This window comes from Rhinolophus hipposideros, assembly GCF_964194185.1.
Source record: "Rhinolophus hipposideros genome assembly, chromosome: 5".
Taxonomy (NCBI): Eukaryota; Metazoa; Chordata; class Mammalia; order Chiroptera; family Rhinolophidae; genus Rhinolophus; species Rhinolophus hipposideros.
Window position 1 is genome coordinate 91,717,732 of NC_138051.1, and position 22,143 is coordinate 91,739,874.

Sequence of the window (22,143 nt, forward strand, 5' to 3'; positions counted from 1 at the left end):
GGACAGGAAGTGCTGGAGACCCGCCCGGCCCAGGCTCACCTCCATACGGGCTTTGTAGAAGTCCACATCGTGCAGCTTCTCCCTGCAGCGCCCCAGCTCCAGCTCCAGCCTCTCCACACGGCTCGCCTTCTCCCTCAGCGAGTCCAGCTCATCGCGGTAGGCACGAGCAGACCGGGCGTCAGCCGCCAGATGGATGTTCTGGGGGTGGGCAAAGGCAGGGGACCCAGCTCAGGGCACCCTCGGGGGTGGGGAAGAGAGGGCTAAGTCCCTGCAGTCCTAGAAGCCAGTTCCTGGTGGCTGAGTGGCTCCGTGTACAGGCCACTGCATGGGGTCCCCACGTGCTGTCACTGAGACACACGTCATCCCACAGCAGCTCTCAGGAAAACTGGCTCTGGGGCAGCACCACTGTGAGTGGGAAGGAAACCGAGGCCTTGGCTGGAAGCTCCTGCTGTTGCATTCCTGGACCTCGGGCCACAGTTACTGGGGGTGCCGGCCCCGCATCCCTGCTTGACCTTCACGCCTCCCTGCTCACCTCCTGCTTGACCTTCTGCAGCTCCAGCACCAGCTGATCCACTTCATGCCTAGTGTCCACAAGCTGCTCTGTCTTCTCCTCCCTGGGGGCGATTTGGACATGAGGCTGAGGCGGGCTTCCTCGGAAGCAGCCCACCACCTTGCGAGACCACAGTGAGGGAAGGAAAGGGAACCTGGTGTCTGGGGGTGAGGAGGGGAATCTGGATGTGGGGCTTTCAAAAATGCTCCTGACTCAAATTTTTTCTTTTCCATTTTTAAGTTTACACCGGGTAACCACCCGCACTGAGGGAGTGGGACAGGCAGAGACCACAGGGGCCACTGTACTGCCCCACAGGCAGTACAGGCAGGCAGCTTGGCCCACCGCAGGGAGGTGCAGGCATGCAACTCCTGAGATAACGGACACAGTGACATCTCCAGCTGCAGGAGACAGGCTCACCAGAACAAGTGAAATGCACCCTCTCTCTGGCCAGGGAAACACACACCAGCGTGGGGTCACTGGAGCCCCACACTGGGCCTGAGGGTGGACAGCAGGCTGCTTCCGTAGACCATCTGTAATGTTGGGGCTGGTAGGCGCCCCACAGACACTGCAGAACCCCTCCCTGTGCAGGCCCGGGAGGGAGGGAACCAATCAACGTTCAAATAGTGACCGCGCTCCGAGCAGAGCCCCGCTGACCCAGGGGCCCAACTCAGAGCTCTCCTGTTTGCTGCACTGCATGGGAGTGAACTGAACACGACAGAAACGTGTTTGAGACACACGGCACAAAAGCAGAAAAGAAGAGCTGGGGTCTCTAGGACTCACAGCTCCTGCCTGACACGGCGCAGCCTGGCCTTGGTGTCCGCCAGCTCCACGGCCAGGTGCTGCTTGTCCTCGCTGGAGAGGCTGCTGGTCGGGCTGGGGGTGGACTCGGTGCTGGATGGCCTGAGGGGGCTCGGGGGCTGCTGTGCCTGCAGGTAGTCCCGCTCCTGAGTGAGGTCCACGATCAGCTGCAGCAGGGCAGAGAGGGGTCTCACCAGCGAGCTCCTGCCCCCGGCACAGTACCTGTGCTCGGGCTTGGTGAAAAACGATCCAAGGATGAGAGGAAAGGAAAAGAGGAGACAGCAGCTGAGACGGAGAAACCCGGAGGGAGGCAGGGGAAAGGCGGTGTAAGTTTTGAAAAAGAGATGAACTATTCGGTCAGACAGAAAGGAGCGTGTGAACGCAGCAGGGTCCCCAAGCTCAGCATTTTGATGAATTCCTATCCTCCCACAGGTATCTCAGAGGTGCCAGTTCGCTGCAAATAAAATGCCCACATCCCAAGTCCAGGAGAAAGGGCCAGGAGGTGTGCAGGCTGGAGAGGAAGAGGAAGAGTCAGGCCGAGGAAAGGCCCGGGCAGGTCCCAGACCCACGTCTCTCCGCAGCCTGCACCTGGCCGCCTGGCCGCCCACAGACATACCTCTGTGCGCTCGTCTCGCTCATCTATGAGCCTCCGGAGGTGAAACACCATGTTCCTGGAAAGGGCCTCCAGCTCCTCCGGGGCCACATCTGGGACCTCCAACCACTGCAGGTCAAACACGTTCTCCTGGTTGTGGGTCACCTGCGGGTATACACAGGTCCAGCGCTGCAGAGGCCAGGCAGGGAGCAGCCGTGGGATCCTGAGAGCTCATCTTCTCACGGCCAAGCAGCAGGGGTGCGAGGGGGGCCCAGGAAGAGACTCTCCCACAGCTGACCCATTTCACTGGTGTTATTAACTCTTCATTGACAAATTCTCTGTGGCAGGCAGGGGGCTCCTTAAGCAAGTGTGGCTGAACCCTCGGCAGCCAAGCTCTGCTCATACAAACCACTTCTGCTTTCAACACTGGTTCAAAGAGGATACTGACCTTTTTTTAAAATACCAGAAAGCACTCTTTACAATGTAGTAGTTCCCCAAACAGTCCTCAGATATTTTTATTGGTGCGCCATCAATTTATAACACAAAGAAGGTAAGCTTTGGAGGGTGGGAGGGTAGCAGAGGAACTGTACTTCTTAAAATCTAATGCAAATACAGCAAAATGTTAAAACTCTTATGTAAGAATGTTAGGTACACAATAATTGAATTGTTTGGGGGAAATATTTCACGATCTAAAACAATTTCCAGGTAGGCCTGTGTATCTCATCCCCGCAGGCCACCTAAGGCCACCTGGTTTTTCCCTTTCCATGGGTCTGAGGGGAGGTCCATAGCTACTGTGTTTCCCTGAAAATAAGACCTACCCTGAAAATAAGCCCCAGTTGAGATGGTCAGCCACGGATGCATTTAGTACCTTATGACGATGTTCCAGAAGAAGATGACATGACTGTATTTGAATAAATGTAAATTGTTGTACATGAAAAAACAAGACATCCTCTGAAAATATACCCTAATGTGCCTTTTGGAGCAAAAATTAATATAAGACCCGGTCTTATTTTGGGGGAAACACAGTATGTCCCACCTGGGCAGCCTCTGCCGACCTGACCTTCTCAACCCGCCCCCGAGACCTGCCAGAACAGGCAGAAGATCTGACTGAAGTCGCTTTCTCCTCAGTTTGGGAAGATGAGTACTAGCACACTCAGGCTTCCAAGAGGAAAACAAAAGGAAATCAGCGATACACTTCGCGGAGGAACACCAAAAAATGTCCTGAAAATTTTCTAGAGCAGTAAATGGAGGTAGAGAATATCTTAAAACAAACAAACAAATAGGGCCTTTCAGTTTCTCAAAAGACACCCACTTCCTTGCCTCTCCCCACCCCACAAAGGAAAAGCTGGGATTCAGCTGATCTCGAGACTTAGGAGAAATGTCAACCCTTGGGGCAGGGCACCCAAAGGCACGGACCTGAGACTCGGAGGCCGGCTTCTAGGCCTGCTCCAATGCTTGGGAGCGGACTTTTATGTCTGTAAAGGGGGTTCAGGGTGCAACCCCCACTGCACATACGTCACACAAGGAGCTTTTAAAGGCTCGTGCTGCTCCTTCCGACTCTGACTCGGTGGGTCTCCTGTGCGGCCTAAATGGTTCAGACGCCCCCAACTAATTCCGAGGCCCAATCCCCATCGCCAGCCCCTGAACCTGATAACCACACAGGACTCTTTTAGTTGCGTCTCCCCCCCCTTTTTTTGGTAAATATCCTGCTGGCTGGGCAGGAAAGACAGTGAGTCGCAAAGAACTGGCTAGTCTCAAGGACCCAGTCCCTAGACAGATACATTTTCAAAACACAGACACAAGGAAATTAAAAGGCAGAGTCGTTCTTTGGCTAACAGGCAGCCATTCACTGACACGACTGGTTGAGAATATTGACTACAATACTGACTTTCCCCTGACGACACAGGCTTCACTGGACCCTCTCCCCAAACAAGCCACATCCATCTCCTGCTTCGATCTGACTCAGAACGCAGCACGCCACGGCGCCTGGTGGTGGGGAAGCCCCTCAGCCCCGCCACAGCCGCCCCCGGCATCGGTGTGGCGTGCCCTGGGCTTAGCTGCCCCTGCCAGTTACACACCTGCTCCTGCGTGCTCCTCCTGCTCATGTCTTTTTCATGCCTTTATCTCATCTGTCCAATTAGACTGAAGGCTGAACCATATCCTCTAAGATAATTAAAACACACAATGCTGCTTGCGGGGGGAGGGTGGGAGAGCAGGTCAGGGAAGCACATTTTCAGGTGGGTGCCTGTCTCCACAGGCCTGTTTCCAGGGAAACCACCTTCTCTGCTGAGGCCACCTCTGCCAAGGCCCATCAACAGCAGAGGGGCTGCCCTCAGTGCCGAGCCCACCTGCCTCCACCCCAGGGACTAGTCTCTGGAGTCAGCCCTTCTGGGACTTGCCAGTTTTTAACTTCCCAAATGGTGGCAGCTTGTTTCTCTGCCATGTCACTGACAGAAACAGAGAATCTTTCTCCATAAAGATCAACCATTTGAAGCAGGATGACATTTGCCAGAATACATTTTCAGGGCCTGTAAATCAAAATCTGAGCCTAAACCACTTGACAGCTCTTAAAAATAGTCTGAGTCCATATTAGGTAAGAAGAGGAGGCAAAAGAAGGCTTGATTGAGGTATGTGTGTGTTGTTGTTTTTTTAAATTTTTTATTTTTACCCCCATTTTATTTTAGTTTGCTGATGGCCACCTTTCCAAATAGCTTCAATATGTTTGTGGTGTCTGAAACCTAACATTGGCAAAATCACTAATGGATAACGCACTCCTTCAATTTCTCACTGGTGGAGACAGCCTGCCTCCTGGTTGCCATGGGAACGGTGGCCCGCGGCTAAGCCCCACCAAGCCACACACACACCTACCTCCTGAATATGGGCCACAATCCCGGCTTGGGTCTCAATGTCCAGCTGTTTGATTCTTTCAATAAACTCCTCTTTCTTCTCACACTGCAGAGGGTTAGACGTGTTAATGGAAGTATTTTGTGAGTGAGGCAACCTGGGACCGTCACGGCCAAGAGAAAGTTTCCAAGTGAACCGCCCACCCAACCCCAGGCTTTCTCCTTTATACCCAAGAAAGTGTCCTCCCTTATCCCCTCTGCTGGACCTCAGATTGAGGTTTCTCTAGAAGTTGCTCCAACCACCTACTCAGAATCACCCGGGGCGATTGCTTTTCAAAGCCTATTCCAGCATGAAAATATTTGGGGTGAAACACAGAAATCTGTACATTAGACAAGTTGTCCGGGTGATTTTTAAACAAGTGAAGATCAAGGACACCTGATTTAGGCCAGGGGGTGGCAAACTTCATTTGCAAAGGCTGGAGGGTGTTAAAAAAAAAAATCTTAGACTCTGGAACATTTGGTCTTAGCTCTGCCATTGTGGTGTAAACGCAGCCAGAGACGATGTAAAGAAATGAGTGTGGCTGTGTTCCCATAAAACTTTTTTACAAAAACGGGCCGTGGGTCAAATTTGGCCCATAAGCTGTCATCTGCTGATCCCTTCTCTGGACATTCCTACACTGGGGACGATATGATAATGGCCCTGGCCTGAGGGACCCCACCTGCTTCTTGCCCAAGGTGACCTGGTCCTAGAAATGACTGCCACCTATGATGGGGGTCACTTCTCTCCCAGGAATCCAGTGACATTCTGTCACGTCCACCTCAGGGGCGCTCTGTCCCCACAAATGCACACACGGGTGGCTCCGGCTGAGGCCTCTCCATCCCCAGCCCAGCGCCTACCTGGACAGCACAGCCCAGCAGCAGCAGCAGCACTTTCTTCACTTCCTCCATACTCTTCCCTAAAGCAAAAGAGCAACATGTTTAATTAGGCTCCACCGCTGAGGGAGCCGCACCGATGGCACATGCGTCTGCGGGAGGGAAAAATCAGGTAACCCTCTACCCAGTGCTACCCACTCAGGTGTACACACTCCACCTATTTTCTCGGTGTGGGTTTCTTTTTTGAACCAACTGAGGATTCTGCACATAACTTTGTGGTCCCTAGCCCCTTCCATTCAACTATATCCTAACTAACTTCCCATGATTAATGAGCTTCAAATCTGCACCCCTTCTCAGCGTGTGCGGGAAGGAAAGTCCAATGGGAGAGAATCATCCCCATAAAAAATAGAACTGACGCTAAAACAAGGCTGCACGACTTTACCTTTTCATCACGCACAATTTCAAACAGACCAGGAGAACAGTGTAACAAACCCCCCCATACTCAACACCCAGCTTAACGTTACCAACGTTTTATACATTCCATTTCCTCCTCCTTCCCTTTTTGAGTCTCAGTTCTAGTGATGGCTGGAATATTCCAAAGCAAAGCCCAGGCAACATATACACATCATTTTGAATGGTCCCATACTTTGTACAAAGACCACAAATGTATCCAACCAATTCCCTCCCCGAGGTTCAATTTTTCAATGTTTTCATCTAAACAATGCTACGAAGCACATCTTAATGGCTAGTTCTTTATGCACGTCCTCCTTTACTTTGAATAAACTCATCTTCTATGCTTTTCCTATGGCCATATGGCTCAGCAGAAAGGCTTTCCCATTTTACTCTCTCACAACCAATATCTGATAAGCCCCGTTTCCCCACACCCAGGCCGACACTGTCTTATGGCTCTCTCTCAGCTTTGCCAATCACACAGGCCAAAAAATCTTATTTCATCATTTTACGTTGTCTCTTCGATTACGCTTGAGGCTGAATGTGTCTTCATCGTTTACGAGTCTCAACCACTTAAGTAAACAGAATACCAGGCCTCTACACCTGGCTTGGTCACCAGGAGCATGTGAACCCAACAAGCTGTCCTCGGTCCCCTGGCCTGTTTCCACATCTCTGAAATGGAGAGAGCCGGCCTGGGTGATGTGCAGAGCGGCTTTCACATAAAAAAAACAAAATTCTATGGTTTATTGCCTTTCTCATTATATTCTGTTCCATGTGGGGGAGAAGGGACCTGTCAGAAATAGCATCGTTTTCTTGAAAGACTTACCAACACCCCCTTGCACTGAGCTAAAACGGCCCGAAGCATCACCAGTGATCCCTGGGATGAAAAAAAAACAACTAGTGTCCCAAGAACTAATGCTATGGGTCACTTTGGGTCTTTGGGTATAAGGCGTGTATGGAGTAACAAACGACCTCACCTGAATACCTCTCAACTGAGAAGGAGCTAAAACAAGCTTTTTCTGAGGTGATGACATCAGGGTCAAGACTCAGAACTGGGGGCTGAGTTCACTCGACGCAACCTTCACCCTCCTTGCTGCCTCCCAGGCTGAAGGCGGGCGGGAGGGGTGGGGGCTGGAACCAGGGTCCCAGCAGACTGCTCAGATTCAACACTCTTAGAATACACTTAAGAACAAGGCTTGGCGTTGTAGATCAATCTACGATGGTCAAACCCTTCTCTTTGCTAATAAGTGTAGAACTTCATCAGTGTTTGAAATGGAAAAATTCTCAAAGACTTTCATGAGTTGTTGTTTTTTTTTCACTTGAGGCCTTTTATTTGGCCCAAGAGGCTCTAATCCACAGACATTAGTAAATATATCACCACACTGACTCACTTCTCTATTAACGATGAACTGATGATCAGCCACCATTTCAGTTTTGATAAAAAGGAAAGGTCCTGACTATTGAAAACCTCCCATCAGTTTCACGGAAACGTTCCCTGGCCACAGAGCTCACGCCCAGCCCACATGAGGGTCGTCACCTCTGCCCCCTCAGTCAGTCCCCAGATGATTGGCAAGTGGCCCTCGTAAGCCCTTCAGTGGATAAAACAGGTGCAGACCCCTCTCAGCCCTCGTCAGCTCCTCTTCCTACAGTGATTCACCTTCCATAGGCCACGTACCTGCTGCAGTAAGCAGCAGAGCTGACACACAGGGAGGAAGCATTTAAAGGGCCTTGGACCAGCCCAAACAGAAGGCAGAGTCCCACAGAAAATCTTTATGTGCTCTGTTCACAGCAAAGGCCCCCAAGGACCTAATTATATCGCGCTTTCAAATAATTTACACAGCTCTGATGATCCCTTTTCCCAGCCCACAGCAGATGAAAACGGCAAATTAAAAGGGGGAAAAGCACAAGACAAGCCCACTGCTAGTAGCAATAGCATAAGCCGGTTGTCTGGTAGGAGAGGAAAGTAGAGTCCTTGAACACACACACGGCTCAACACAACAGTCTGAGGCTGTTTGGTGACAGAGCAAAGGGTTCTGCCCCCTCAGCACCCTGCAGTTACACACAATGACAATCATTCATTCATTCACTCATTCACACTCATCAGACATCAAGAAAACACTAAATTTGATCCAGAGCACTGTTAGAAAAGTATGGAATTTCTATTTGCTAAGTTTTGTAACAGAGGAGGAAAAAGGTATTAAAGGTAGAGAATTAATTTTAGAAACATATCTATGGAAAAAAATTATTTGAAATCAACTTTTGGGTGATGAAGAGAGTGCTAACCAGGGTACTAAGAAATGCATCATTGCCCTCATTCAAGTGAAGCAGTGCTGTGCTTGTTCTCACCAGGCAGGGTGAATAAAAACATTTGCTTATCACAAATGCATCCTGTGATTTTTACCCCTACATAGATTCCTATGAAACGAGAGAGAGAGAGAGAGAGAGAGAGAGAGAGAGAGAGAGAGAGAGAGAGAGAGAGAGAGAGAAGCAGAAGTTCCCAATTTCTCTCAGGATTTCAGTAGTAAGAACTACCGCTATTTTCAGAAATCTCCCAGATTGTCTGTTTTGAATAGTTTCAAAACATACCAGAAGACTTTCTACTGGGTCCCTGCCAGCAACACTGGCTCAGTGACACAATCAAACAGGCAAAGAAGAAACAAAGCTACATACAAGTCCCTTCCCAAGCACCAATTTCTTCTGGGTGCTGAGAACATCATCCTCTGAGCTCAGACAAAGCAAACCAGCAATGCCATCAAGCTCACAAATGCTATGGGAACCAGAAGAAGGACAGCTGGTTTGCAGTGAGAATCAGGCAAGGCTTCTTAAAGGAAATTTCCTCTGAGCTGAGACCCACGGATGAAGAAGAGAGCGTCAGGAGGCAGGTGAGTGGGAGCGGTCCAGGCGCAGGGAACAGCATGTGCAAAGGCCCTGGGGTAAGAGAATGTGGTAGCTGTGGAATTATAAATGCTTTGTGGTTACGCTTACTAGAGCTGGTTTTCAGGGTAAGAAGTGGGTGATGGGGTAGAAAGCAACGTAGATTTCTATGCTGAGTGAGTCACAAGCAGCCAGTGGATGGGGGAAAGTACAGAAACATAAGACACCTTCCACACCTCCCCACAAGCTCACAACCCCGGGGGAATCCCTGAGCTAATGGGTGTCTAAGAAAAACCTGACTTCCTTTACTACCTGCTTCCTGTAGTCTTGACGCACAGAAGCTCACCCCAGTCTTTCTTAGCAGAAATGGAATGCATATATGCTGACCGAGGCCACATATAAAGCTACAGATGTTTACAGCCATCGGCTCCCAAAACCGAAGAGCAGCTATCTGCTGTCACGTGTGTTGTAAGGATGGACGTGGATATAGAAATGTAGTTGAAAAGTAGTTGACAAACTTCTAAAATTGTGCAGGCTGGATTAGATCAGGGCTGTAAAATTCCCTGACGTTCTAATCTCCTGTCTGTGGCAGACATGGCTATTGATCACAACGCTTTCTGACTGAGCCTGAAATGAGGCCTCAGGAGCCTTCTGAACACAGCACTCTGCCAACAGCCACTGCCAAGCACATGAAACAAAACCCACCTTCCCCGCCTGGATATGGTCTCTAGGGCCCTTTTAGAATCTACTCTTTGACTCTCTAAGATGTAGTAGGCATTTGAATGTTGACACTTCCTGGTCTCTAGATACAGAAAGTAAATGATACTTAGGTATGAAGGTGGGGATTTAGGTAAAGGAAAGCAAACAGCCCTTTACAAGAGGGAGCTCTTCCTGCCCCAAACTGCACACAATGTGCCCTGCTGAGGTCAGAGGCGCGGTGACTGCCCTGCGGAGACGGGGTCAGAGGAAAGCAGTGACTGACGCCTGTCTCGCTAACCCACCCTCCACAGCCTGACATCCAGATGTACAAGTCTCCAGGCAGGCTGAGGGTTGAAGCCTCACAACCTGGCAGGACTGACCCATCTGAGTTACGAGTAATTAGATGGACCCAATCAGTAGTTAATTCTGCCCCCTCCATGTGCCCTTTGCTCCTACAGACCATCACTGCACTTAGACATGCTAGCGTTGATTTAATCCCCAAAGCAATGTCCAACGGCCAAAATCTCCCTTTTAATCTCCCCTTTAAACAAGAACAGGGTCAGACAGGCTGAGTCACAGAACTAAGATTCTGTGGGGCTTTACAGCCAGAACAACTGCTTATTATCGTGTCATCAGTCAGCGTCACCTTGTCCCCCTGCTGAGGAGCGGTGTGGACAGTGAAGTCCTCGTGGGTAGGCGCACGGGGGCCCTCCATCGTATCTGTCCTGGTCCACGGGGGATGAGGAGGCACCTCTACCCATCACCTCACAGCCTGGAGCACGACCTCTGTGAAACCCTCACCCAGACCTCTTATACTAAGCATGTCATACACGGGGCCCCCAAAGGGCATTACTATAACCAGGCACTGCCCCATTTGTTTAATTAGTTATTCAACAAACATTTATCGGATATGGACTGTGGCAGGCACATGTCACATGTCCGTGTGAAAGGGTGCCCGGGCTTCCTGAGTGCACCCAGGCCAGCGGCCCCGTTATCTCCAGCACCCACATCAAGTCTGCCCCCACCCCCGGCACCACCGTGCGTGGGCTATGAGAAGCCTCTGCCCACGTGACACAACACAGCTCTCCCAGGTTACACAGCACAATCTGAAACAGCCACACCAAGCCCCTGACACAGCATCTCACCCCAAAAGGCTCCCTCCCCCACCAGCCAGCCCGGGGCCACAGAAGCTGCGTGCAAATTCACTTCCTAGCACCAAACTAAAGATCAGAAAAGGAGAATCAACCACAACAACTCAGCGTGACTGGTTGGTTGCAGGCGAGGTGACGGCACAGGCAGGAGATCTGAGTGAGAAAGGGTCCCTCCCAACAACCAGGCAGAAAACTCAAAGCCCAGATATAATCGGGAAACACAGAGACCTTTGACAAATAACATCTCGTCCCTCTTCCTCGGATGGCCACAGAGAACAGTCCTGCTGGAAGCCATGGCGTGGGTACCGCTGCCAGGGAGCATTCTCTCTGTGTACAGGCCATCGCTAACAAGTTTACTAAACAAAGTCTGGTATCTAGGCAGATCCCACAGGCTGTTCCCAAGGCCGGCATTTGGCCGTGTTGTCACGCCCGCCTGGGCTTGGTGTTAACCAAGCTTTTCACATTCCTCGAAAAGCTAAGCACTGGCTTTCAGCTCAAGAGCCCAGCAACCCCCGCATTCGAGATGGACTAAAGACTCATTTCTGAATCCAGCCGCAGCACAGAAGCAAAGGAGCAAGACGTTTGTTCCAAATAGCATTTGGGCGCTTTTCTGAACCTGTTCCTTCCAGGACAAAACAGGAAATGTTCACAGGATCAAATGCCTACAAGATTACTCTTTCTTCCTTTTTCCCTCCCCATTCAAAGAAACTGAGCCTTTTGCAAATGCAAAAAGAAAAAAAATATATATATATAGAGAGAGAGAGAGAGAGAGAAAGAGAGAGAGAGAGAGAGAGAGAGAGAGAGAGATTAGTGTTAAGAAATGGAAAAAAGTAAGGTTGAGAAAAAACACAGGAGTGGCTCGTGAGCCCCCCAACCCCCGCTGGTAGAACCTTGACCCACCATGTCACAGGCAAGCAAGGCACAGGGGAGGGCAGGACCACAGGGGGAGGGCCGGGGAAGGAAGACAGTGTTTTTTGCTTTTTAAAAGAACACTCTCAGTAACGAGAAGATTGTTCCTAATAAACCAGATTCCGAGCCACTGTCCCCGGTTGCCACTGGGAAGGGGCACAGGTTCCCCGATCATCAAAAGGCAAAGCTGTGCGGTGTGGACTGAGGGAAGGTTTCCATGGGATCCGAAAAGCACTTCAAGGACGCCCTTGACAGAACAGCAAGCAAACACTGAGAGGGTTAAATATTAAATTCCAAGGAGTGTCAAGAGTCCCGTTTCTCTCCAGTCTCTGAAACCTAAACTTCAGCTGTGACAGAAGACTGGCTCCCTGTGCCCTGAGCCTGCCACTCCCCATGGGATTCCCAGCACTCTCCTGAGCTCCTCCCACCTGGGACACCTTCCCTCTGCTGTTCCGTTCTTCGAAGCCTTGTCACACACCACCTTCTCCAGGAAGTCTTCCTGACTTGCCCAGGCAGAACTCATTACTTGCTGGGCACTCTGTGTGGAACAGGCTCACACCATTTCTCACCCTGGACACTGTCTTCCTCCCCGCCCTGCCCCAATGCAGACTGGCAGCTTCTGGAGCAGAGACAGCCTACACGTACGCTTCTGGGGCCCGTGAACCCAGCACAGTGGGCATTTGACAATGAACGCTGGAGAAGAGGCTTGTGCTGAGCTGCTCTGCGAGCCTCTGGCTGGGGACAGTCTGCTCATGGAGGAAGGGCGTGAGGGCCTTCGGTCCTCTCCTGGAGGGTCAGGAAGTGGCCCTTTGGATCCCTCAGACAGTGGCCTGCACTGAGCTGTGAAGGAAGGACATCCATACCCTCTGTGTCCATGAGGTGCTCTCTCTGTCCCCAGAAGCCCCGTCTGTAACCGCCACAAGAAGGAGAAAACAGAGCACTGAGGGCCAGACCACTGAATGCCAATTAACGGAACCCCCACTCTGTTCTCACAGTTTCCAGCTGTATTCAGACAGGACCCTGCAGGGTGTGAATATGGGGCAGCCCCTCCACGCACCCAGGAATGTTGCCTGACATTTAGAATCCAAGAAACAGCAGAGAAAACAATGACGGTATCTTGTCCCACAGCTTGGGAACCAGCGGTTATCGTCCCTATATATAACCATCTATGCACTTTATAATGATAAATACATCTCTTGCCTATGGGACCACCATGCTATGTGCCTCGAATGAGTTCCCTCCCCTCTCTGGCCTGGGTTTCTGCACCTCTGTGACTCTCTGCCCTCCGTTCTAAAGGGTTTAGGTGGGATCAGCAATTTCCAAGTCTGAATACCACTATTGCACTTGCATACAAACCTTGGCAGAGAAAACAAGGCTCTTTTCCAGCATGAATGTTCTATGATTAACGGCAGAAATGAATTTGCTGGCTTCCTGTCAGACAAATCTGTGTGTGTGTGTGTGTGTGTGTGTGTGTGTGTGAGTGACAGGCCGGGCTGCTGAGAAATCAGGGCTCACACGGACCAGAGAGCTGGGCTAGTTCTAATCCAACAACTGCCCTCACTTTACACAGAAAGCAGACGTCACGACCTAACACAACTTCCTATAGTACATACTCTTCCACAAACCACGTAAATGTGTTAACGGATGCAGCTGGCCAGAGGGTGGTGTGAGGGCAGTTTCTCCGGCCGAGGGTTGCCACACACATGGTACTGAGCACAGATTGACTCTCACTTGACCCTGACCAGTGACCCTTGACCTGTGTGTGTGAGAGCACATGGGTAACACTGGTTAAGGAACACCAGTTGAGGGAGCAGGGAAGTGGGAGAGGAGCGAGACGGAGGTCAAGGTGGGTGTCTAGCATTTAGGCTACATTCACTGAGCACCTACTATGTGCCAGACACTTAGAAGATACTGGCAGCAACAATACCAAAAAGAACTCCCCAAAGATTCATGTCCTCATGAGAGATTACATTCTAGAGGTGAAAACATAAGGAATGCAATAGACATGAAAAAGTAAGTAAATGTTAAGAGTATATTAGAAGGTGATACATGCTATGAAAAAAAGAGGAAGGCAGAGCAAGATTAGAGGGAGTCCTGAGGGAGCGGCTGTAGCTGCAGATACAGCGGTCAGGTGGACAGCTCTGAGGAGGTGGCATTTGAGCAAGGACTTGAAGGACCTGTTCTTATGAGTATCTGAGGGAAGAGCGTTCCAGGCAGAGGGAACAGCCAGTGCACAGGTCCTCGTGCCGGGAGGTGGGAGCAGAAAAGTGACATAACTTGATTGACGTTCCCAGAGTACTACTCTGGCTGCTGTGTGGAGAACAGACTGCAGGGGGCAAAGGTAGAAGGGGCAGACGGTTAGAAGACCCTGGCCTATAGCCCAGTGAAAGATGGCGGGGGAGCGGGGGCTGGAACGAAGGTAGCAGGGTGACAGTCGGGCAGGACGAGAGAAGAGCTCAAATGTTTTGAAAGCAGAGCCAAGGCACCGGTCTGAAGGAACGGGTGTGGGGAAAGAGAAAAGGATAAGATTTGGCCAGTGAGAAACAAAACAAAGGACACCCTATGACACCTAGTCTGGGAGTTTGGACACAGGCCAGCTGCCAAGGAAAAACCCTTTTCTGCTAAGTGCCATCATATGCAAGTGAGGGGAGAGTTCAGAGCAGGGTCCCATGAAGTGGGGGTTACAGTAACGAGGTACAGGACAGACGCTTCCCCAGGGACAGGTAACCAGTTGAGAGACAGCTGAACCTCACACGATCAGACAGGAAATCCAGGGAGCCAATCCGAGGTACCAAACAGGAAATTAGAGAATGAGGATTTGGGGCAAAAGGGGGCAGATACGGAGGAGGGCTTTTAAAAGCAATTTAAAGTGTATGAAGGACTGTCTCACATTCACTGCGCTGTCCACAAACTCCACCCAGCGCAGAAGAGAGAACATCCTTTTTTTGTCTGATGGGTGCAGGAGGTAAGTGGGACGTAACAGAAAAACCTTCGGTGTGTGCAGCGGGGGCAGGGGGTGGACTAGACGCTCTGCTGGGAGCTGTCCCACCCCTGGCACCTGAGTCCATGGAGGTGCATTTCACAAAAACAAAAAATAACCAACAACTGTGAAATGTTATAAATAGCAATGCACTGTCAACATCAGCCAAACAGAGCACAGGCATGCTCCTAAAATGTGTGTGACAATTAGTAAAAATGCAGCTCCCCCTCCCGACTTCCAGGCAACCACACAGAAGAAACCAACTTTGTTCTTTATTTACAGAGAAACCCCAAATGCTTCACACATCTATTTTGAAAGTTGAAAACAGAAAACATGATTCCGTAATTATGCCCCTCCACCTCGGGCACTCACGTTTGCGTCATCTTGCTGGGGGGCCTGCCAACCCCCTCTGCTCGGGAAGGCCCCCAGGACCTCTGCCAAAGCCTACCCATGGGTGCACCCAGCTCGCATCGTCTCGTCCTGACAGCATGGTCAGGCAGGCTCGCCCCCTCTGCACAGCCCGCCGGGGCCCCGAGCTTGCTGCCTGGGTGGGGTCCTCCAGCCTCTGCTCACCGCTCAGGGTCTCATCTCTCCAGCTTCTTCAAGCGGGGCCACAACCTCTCTGACGGATGTGTATTGATTCGATACAGTGCTGGGTGCCAAGGGGACACGCTATTCACCTGTCACAGTTTAAAATCAGCTCCCCATAATGTTCTAAAACTGGATCGTAGTGAAGCCTGCATAATTCTGTACGTTTATGGGGGGGAAAACCACTAAACTGTACACTTAACTTGGGTTAAATTTTATGGTACGCGACTTATACCTCACTAAAGCTGTTCTGTGACCCCAGGTGGGGACCTGTGTTCTCTGCACACGGACAACCTCTGTGTCCCGGGGGCTTCACAAGGAGGCTGGAACAGACTCTGCCGCGGGGAGGGCTGGGGGCTGGGTTCAGCAAGTACAGGTGCCTGGTGGAGAAGGGGTCCCTAGAGGGCAGCACAAGTGGGGACACTGACAGGGCTGGGGAAGAGGGCATCAACAGGAAGGTGGCCAAACTATGCAGTATGATGAGGTCACAGGGTGACATGTTTCTTTCGTTTGTTTTTTTTAAAGATTTTTTATTGGGGAAGGGGAACAGGACTTTATTGGGGAACAGTGTGTACTTCTAGGATTTTTTTTTCCAAGTCAAGTTGGTGTCCTTTCAGTCTTAGTTGTGAAGAGCGCAGCTCAGCTCCAGGTCCAGTTGCCGTTGCTAGTCGCAAGGGGTGCAGCCCACCATCCCTTGCGGGAGTCGAACAAGACAACCTTGTGGTTGAGAGGACGCATTCTAACCAGTTGAGCCATTCGGGAGCTCAGCGGCAGCTCAGCTCAAGGTGCTGTGTTCAATCTTAGTTGCGGGGGGCGGAGCCCACCATCCCTTGCGGGACTCGAGGAGTTGAACTGGCAACCTTGTGGTTGAGAGCCCACTGGCCCATGTGGGAATCGAACTGGCAGCCTTCGGAGTTAGGAGCACGGAGCTCCAACCAGCTGAGCCAGCGGCCCAGCCTGGCATGTTTCGTGTTAGGTTGAACCACAGCCACTGCCATTTTTATAGGTTAAAGTGGTTGAATACTGGCAACTGCCTACAGCTCAACCCAACACTTCCATGTCCATGTGTGATGCAAAGGGGGAACTCAGGCTCGGAGGTTGGACGGAGCAAGCTTCTGGTCAGGCCTCCTGCCGAAGGGCTGAGCGACTGAGGGCTTGTCACTAAAACTCACTTATACTTGGGGATGGCACAGCCACACCCCAGAAGCACATTTTCATTTCCACTTTTTAATACATGTACAAGGTCCACCCCATGGTGGGCTCACTAAAGGCTCAAGAAGTGAGCGTCTGCTCCTCTTTCCTTTCTGAGCCGCTGCCTCCTCTGGTCACTTTATGTGGCCGTCTCCAGATTGGTGGGAGAGCAGAACCAGCATGAACCACCAGCCTCTCTAGGCACCTTTGTCCTCTCTCCCCTTAATACCAGCCCCCAAATAAATCAGGAGAGGTAGCACAGTTCTGCTCAGCAAAGCGGAGCCCCCACCTTCCGGAAGTTACTATGGAAATCACGAGAGTCCCAGCTGTCCCTGGGACTGTGGCTCGGATAGGCTGCACCTGGTATCTTCTATCTGGGAGAACTGTGAAATGAAGCCAGAAAACTAATGGCCCAAAGGCAAAATGGGAAGTGGGGAGGAGCAAACCAGAGGTTCCCTGTTCCTATTAGGTTGGTGCAAAAGTAACTGCAGATTTTGCAATTATTTTCAACCTTTTACACCGCAATTACTTTTGCACCCACTTAATAATTCACGGAGTGGGGGAAGGGCATGTACTGCCAGGAGCCCCCAGGTGGGCCTCTGTGGGCTCTGCACAGCCACTGCGTGAGGGTGTGAGTGCTCATGGGCCAGCGCACTGAAGGCTACAGCAGGAGGTCAAGGAAACCGCTTCCCTTTGGCACGCAGAGAACAGGCGCACACATCGACCAGGTGGGACCAGGAGGAACCCCACCCCACCCCACCCCGAGCAAAGTGATTTAACTAACGCTCACCCCCACCTGGCCCGGTGCCCCCGAGGCCGCTGCTGCTGCTCTCCTGGCTATGGCACTTCATCAAACGAGAAGTGCGCGTCTGTGAGTAACGCCCTTGGCTGGTCACCCCGCGCACTCTCCTCTGGTCTCAAGGTAACGTCAGCCACTGCCATATGGACAGGAGCAAGGATGGCCGACTCCAGCGAGAGCAGGACGAGAGATGCCAGCAGAGGGAAGGGTCCGTTCCTTCTGTAAAACCTCTAACATGAGGGCTCCTTCCTGCATCCCTTGACCCCTCCCTTTCTAGGAGGCCCCAGGCCTGTGGTTCTAAAACACTATCAATGTCTCCACCGGAACGAGGGAAGTGCCGGTCAGCGATACGTCTGTCCCTGGGGCCTGTGAGCTTATGTCCATGAGCCATGGGTGCAGGTAGATACACAGGAATATGGAAGGGAGGAAATCTGTCACCCTGTGCATGCATGTAACACACCCAGTGAGTTAACTGACAAGTACGAATTAAGCTCGGACTTCCTGGGAGACATCCAGGGGCACATTTCATTCAGTCTTTCAAAGTCACACCGAGTGTCCAAGACTAGGGCTTGGAACCCTGGCCCACTCCGGCCTCAGAGTCCAGTGGGAGACGTGGAAACAGAGACATGGCAGGACATCCTGGTGAGATCCACCGTGGAGGGAATAAACCATCACAGAATCCCAGTGGAAGAGACGTGAGTTCCCTCCAAAGAGTCTTACTCTCTTACCAGGAAGTACCCGCCCCGTGATGGTGTCACCGATTCCACGTTTACTGAGCAGGAGGGACCCCTGGAGAGACCACCATACGACGCAGGCCCCTGAGCCCAAAGAAGCAGTGCCTGGCCTGCCTCGCACATGCCTCCAAGGGGTCGCCATGATCCGTTCTTAAGGAGGAAATGTGCTCTTGGCTCAGTGCCTTAGAGCAATAAACCCGCGCTCTAAAATCTCACCCAAACCATCGTGTGTTTTCACTGTACTGGCTCCAAGCTGACAGCCAGAGTTCTGTGTCAACAGCTGCCCAGAGCCGATGGCACTGGCCAAGCACCACGGGGGGCGGCTTTCACTCACCAGACAGCGGGTCTTTGCCAATCATCAAAACATTGGGCAAATTCATTACAATCAGCTGCTGGAGCACTTCCTACAGAAACAGAGGGGGAAAGATACTGTTAAAAACAGGAAACAAACATAAAGAATGATTAAGAAAATTACCGTTTATCAAGTCACTGGATGAGTGCTCAGCCACTATATGGTGGCTATGAAGGTACTCCAGGAGAGGAAGGACTGTTTAGGATATAAACACACGTGAAAAGTCAAAGCTAATTGTGCTACTGCCTTGATCATACCCAAATAAAGATTATGTCTGCATAAGTACAGAGACCTTGGGAAAAAGAAGACATATTACATACTTGGATAGCAGGATTAGGTACGAGTTTCTTTTTAAAAGTTGTTTTTAATTGTATGGTATAGTCTGCTTGTGCGATTAACAAAATATATACAGAATGAAGATGAAAGAGATGCGACTGGGTCTCTACGACCTGATGACTCAGGACGCTTGTGACTCAGGTCTCTGGTACAAGCTGGAAATGGGGAGACCGCGCTCGCTGACTGCGACTTCCCTGGAACAGGGATAAATCACCGTTAATCTGCACCCGTCACAGAGGTGGCGCGGGAAACGAGCTGCCTTCTGGCCCTCACACCGAGGGGCTTTGAAAGACGGCCAGGCACCAGCCATCAGTCATGCCCCCTGTCTGGGTGTCTTTAACAAGCTCTCCTGCGAGCGTGCCGGCTCGTCGCCCGCCCACCACTTGCAGAGCAGGGCACCTTCCCTGCCCAGATGGACCTTGTGTTTCCACGAATCAGAAGATAAAAATCTAATTTTACGGAAGGGGAGGGTTTATAAAGGGGAGGGTTTCATACATATTCTTGGTCTTACAAAGACCAAAGGTGGTGGCCATAGAAATGCTTCCCCAACAAAGCTCCTGGGCCTTAAAAAATGAATGTTCCCACTGAGAGCAAGTTTTCAGGAGCCACGGCTCTATGGCGTAAGTGAGGGGCCTGCATCCAGTACCCTGCCAACAAGCGCTGATGAAGGAAACGGGGTAGATCACAGAGGCGGCTAATCTCACAGAGCCCGGCAGAGCACCCCAGAAGGAGTGCTGAATCGTCGGGTTAGGATGGTGGCCTGGGCACGAGTGCTGGGAGGAGAAGGCAGCCCCCCGAGGACGTACAGAATGACTTTATCCTCCCTCCTGAACTATCTTCCTATGGCTCCTGTCCACAGCAGAAACTGGGGGAAGGAGATGCTAAACCACGAGGCGTACCCACTGCAAACATACCGGGTCCCTCTCCTCTCAGTGTTGGAGCAAGTCTTTATTAGCTGGGGCCACATGTCACCACATCAGAGATGCCTGATGTCTTCACAAACATGTCTCAGTTGGTAAATGCTTGTGTCGGACAGAAGTCTGACTTGTGGAACAGCCTCAGCCCTCCTTCAGGCCTTGGAAAAATTCCACACACAAAAAACTAATGGCTCACTAAAGGATCCCACAGTGCCACCTTGCAGTAAGACACACGCCACAAGCAAAATCGGCAAAATCCTCCTTCCAGCTGCTCATCCAGCAAGGAAGGACTCCCACCAGCTGAGGCCTGAGGCGTGGAGTCCCTACCCCACCTCAATATGAAAGTCAAGCGCTCAGCCCAACTTCTAGACGATTCACTTCTTACCACTATCCAGCCATCACAGCCCTTTTTGACGTCCTGCTGGTTTCCCTCTGCCACTGACGCCCCAGTGTCTGGAGCTCCGGCCCTTTTATCAGGGTGCTTGAAGAAGGGCACACACATTTATCAGGAAGACACAGCACGTGAAAACATCTTAAAGATCTCCGCAATAATGTAAAGAGGTATTTTTATGCTAATGATTATCTAAGCAAAAGAGTGCTGGAAACATTGCTAGAAAATATTGCTAGAAAACCCATGTATTCTCCTTCCAAAACAGGATGTTTAATTTTGTCTAATCATGACTTTCTAATTTTCCACAAGCAATATGTCACTTGAGCAATTAAGAAGTAATGTTTTATGAACAGACGATGTTTTTATGTTTTGATTTGTTCCCTTCAAAACCCCATGGATCTCCTCAGATCTAATCCTGTGGCCAAAACACTCTGGAGCCATGAACTATTCCCCCTAAAGGACCACCAATCACGTTTCCAGCAAAAGCGGGCTCAGAGGCGTGAACGTCGAGGGCAGAGCTATCCAATGGAAACATAATAATGTGAGACACACATTCATTTCAAATGTTCCAGTAGCCATCTTAAGAAAAGTAAAAAGAAACAAGTGAAAATATTCTAGCAATATACTTTAAGCCAGTACACCCCAAATATTACCATTTCACCACATAATCGACAAAGTCATGAATGAGTTATTTCCCACTCTTTTGATGAGTCTGAAATCCACAGCACCTCTCAATTCCGATGCTACATTTTCACTGAAAACACTTGACCTGAAAATGTAGCTTTGCATCTCCAAGTTGTTCCAAACACACCTACGAGTTTTCAATAACTGAATCGAGCATCGGTTTTAAAACTTAAATGCAAAATTCCTCAGTCACACGAGCCACATCTGGAGATCCCAACAGCCACGTGTGGCTGGTGGCTGTCACGGTCCCCAACACCAGTAACCAGGAGACTTGGTAGCCGGCAGTCGCAGAGGAAAGCCAAGCGAATTCGTCCCGTCAGAGTGGCAGGGCCTCTGGGGCACCAGGCCAGGCCCTCCATCTAGTGGGGACGTGAGGAGGTTGCTGACGAGGGGACCCTCCCACCTGGCACTAGGAACAGAAAGCCACTGTGGAGGCCACAGCTGACACTGGCCTGCTGGGAGGGCACCTGGTCACACCCCAGCTGGCTGAACGGGGTGGGACCCAGACAGGCTGGAGAGCGCAAGCCCAGTGGTGGGCTTGAGCAGCCCCAAATTTGGCACTTTATGGTGCTACCCAGGCCTTCACAAAGGCCAGTCACATCCCCAGGCAGGGATGAGGGTGCACACAAGCCTTGATGCAGCCAATCGTGTGGCCCGTCAGGCAGGAGAGAAGGGTCAGGCTTGAAGTGTGGGCCTCCTGGAGGCCCCGCCCCCACAAACGGGGTGGAAAGGTGTTAACAACTGGAGATCCAGGGCGGACTTTGTGTCCCCTTCAGGTTTGCTCTCAGATCCTAATTCAAGATGCTGGGGAAACCCCAGGTCCTCCTGTTCATAAATGAAACTGCACCAAGTGCATTCTGGAAAGATGCCACGGGTAACCGCTTTCAACAAACCAAAGGAAAAGTCACAAAAGTGGATCAGAGGAGGGTGGGTGTGTTTGGATTCTCAGCAGTGGGGGGGCTGGAAAGTGCTCTGTAATGTACACCACCCAGGCTGCAAATTCAAATCTGGGATCTTATCAATTTCAATGTCCCTCTGGGGCTGTCAAAATAAAAACACGGCCCTGCACATGTAGGGGAGGGATGAGACAGGCCAGGAAGCTTCCCAGGAAGCGTCTGTCACCCCAGCTGGTGGTTCCCAGGGGCTGCATCTGTGTTGGCACGTGGTGTCCACAAGCCGGATGGATTCCCAGCTTCCTGACCCTGGCCCTCTGGAGGCAATGGAGGGGGACACGGGGAGTGCAGGGTGGCCGGGCTCGGCCTGCGGCACTGGCTCTCAGAGGTGGAGACAAGTTCTAAGAGCAGGAGCAGGAAGATGAGTGGGAGGGAAACAGCCCTTCCTACTAGAATCCTCTCCGGAAATACAAATGTTCTCGGTCGGAAAAGTGCAGAACATGGAGGGGGTACCGGTTCCAGGCTCCACAGGTCATCCA

At 51.1% G+C, this 22,143-nt stretch overlaps 1 protein-coding gene across 1 annotated transcript in view; it reads right to left on the bottom strand.

The window, feature by feature from the left end:
* CCDC88C (coiled-coil domain containing 88C) overlaps positions 1–22,143 on the bottom strand; it is a 115,326-nt gene that overhangs the window by 49,909 nt on the left and 43,274 nt on the right. Inside the window, exons 4-10 of the mRNA XM_081049660.1 lie at positions 18,366–18,435; positions 5,681–5,739; positions 4,809–4,892; positions 1,965–2,105; positions 1,331–1,515; positions 533–614; positions 40–198 (exon numbers count right to left, since the gene is read on the bottom strand). Coding sequence (XP_080905786.1) covers positions 40–198; positions 533–614; positions 1,331–1,515; positions 1,965–2,105; positions 4,809–4,892; positions 5,681–5,739; positions 18,366–18,435 — 780 coding nt within the window. The remainder of the gene's footprint in view (positions 1–39; positions 199–532; positions 615–1,330; positions 1,516–1,964; positions 2,106–4,808; positions 4,893–5,680; positions 5,740–18,365; positions 18,436–22,143) is intronic.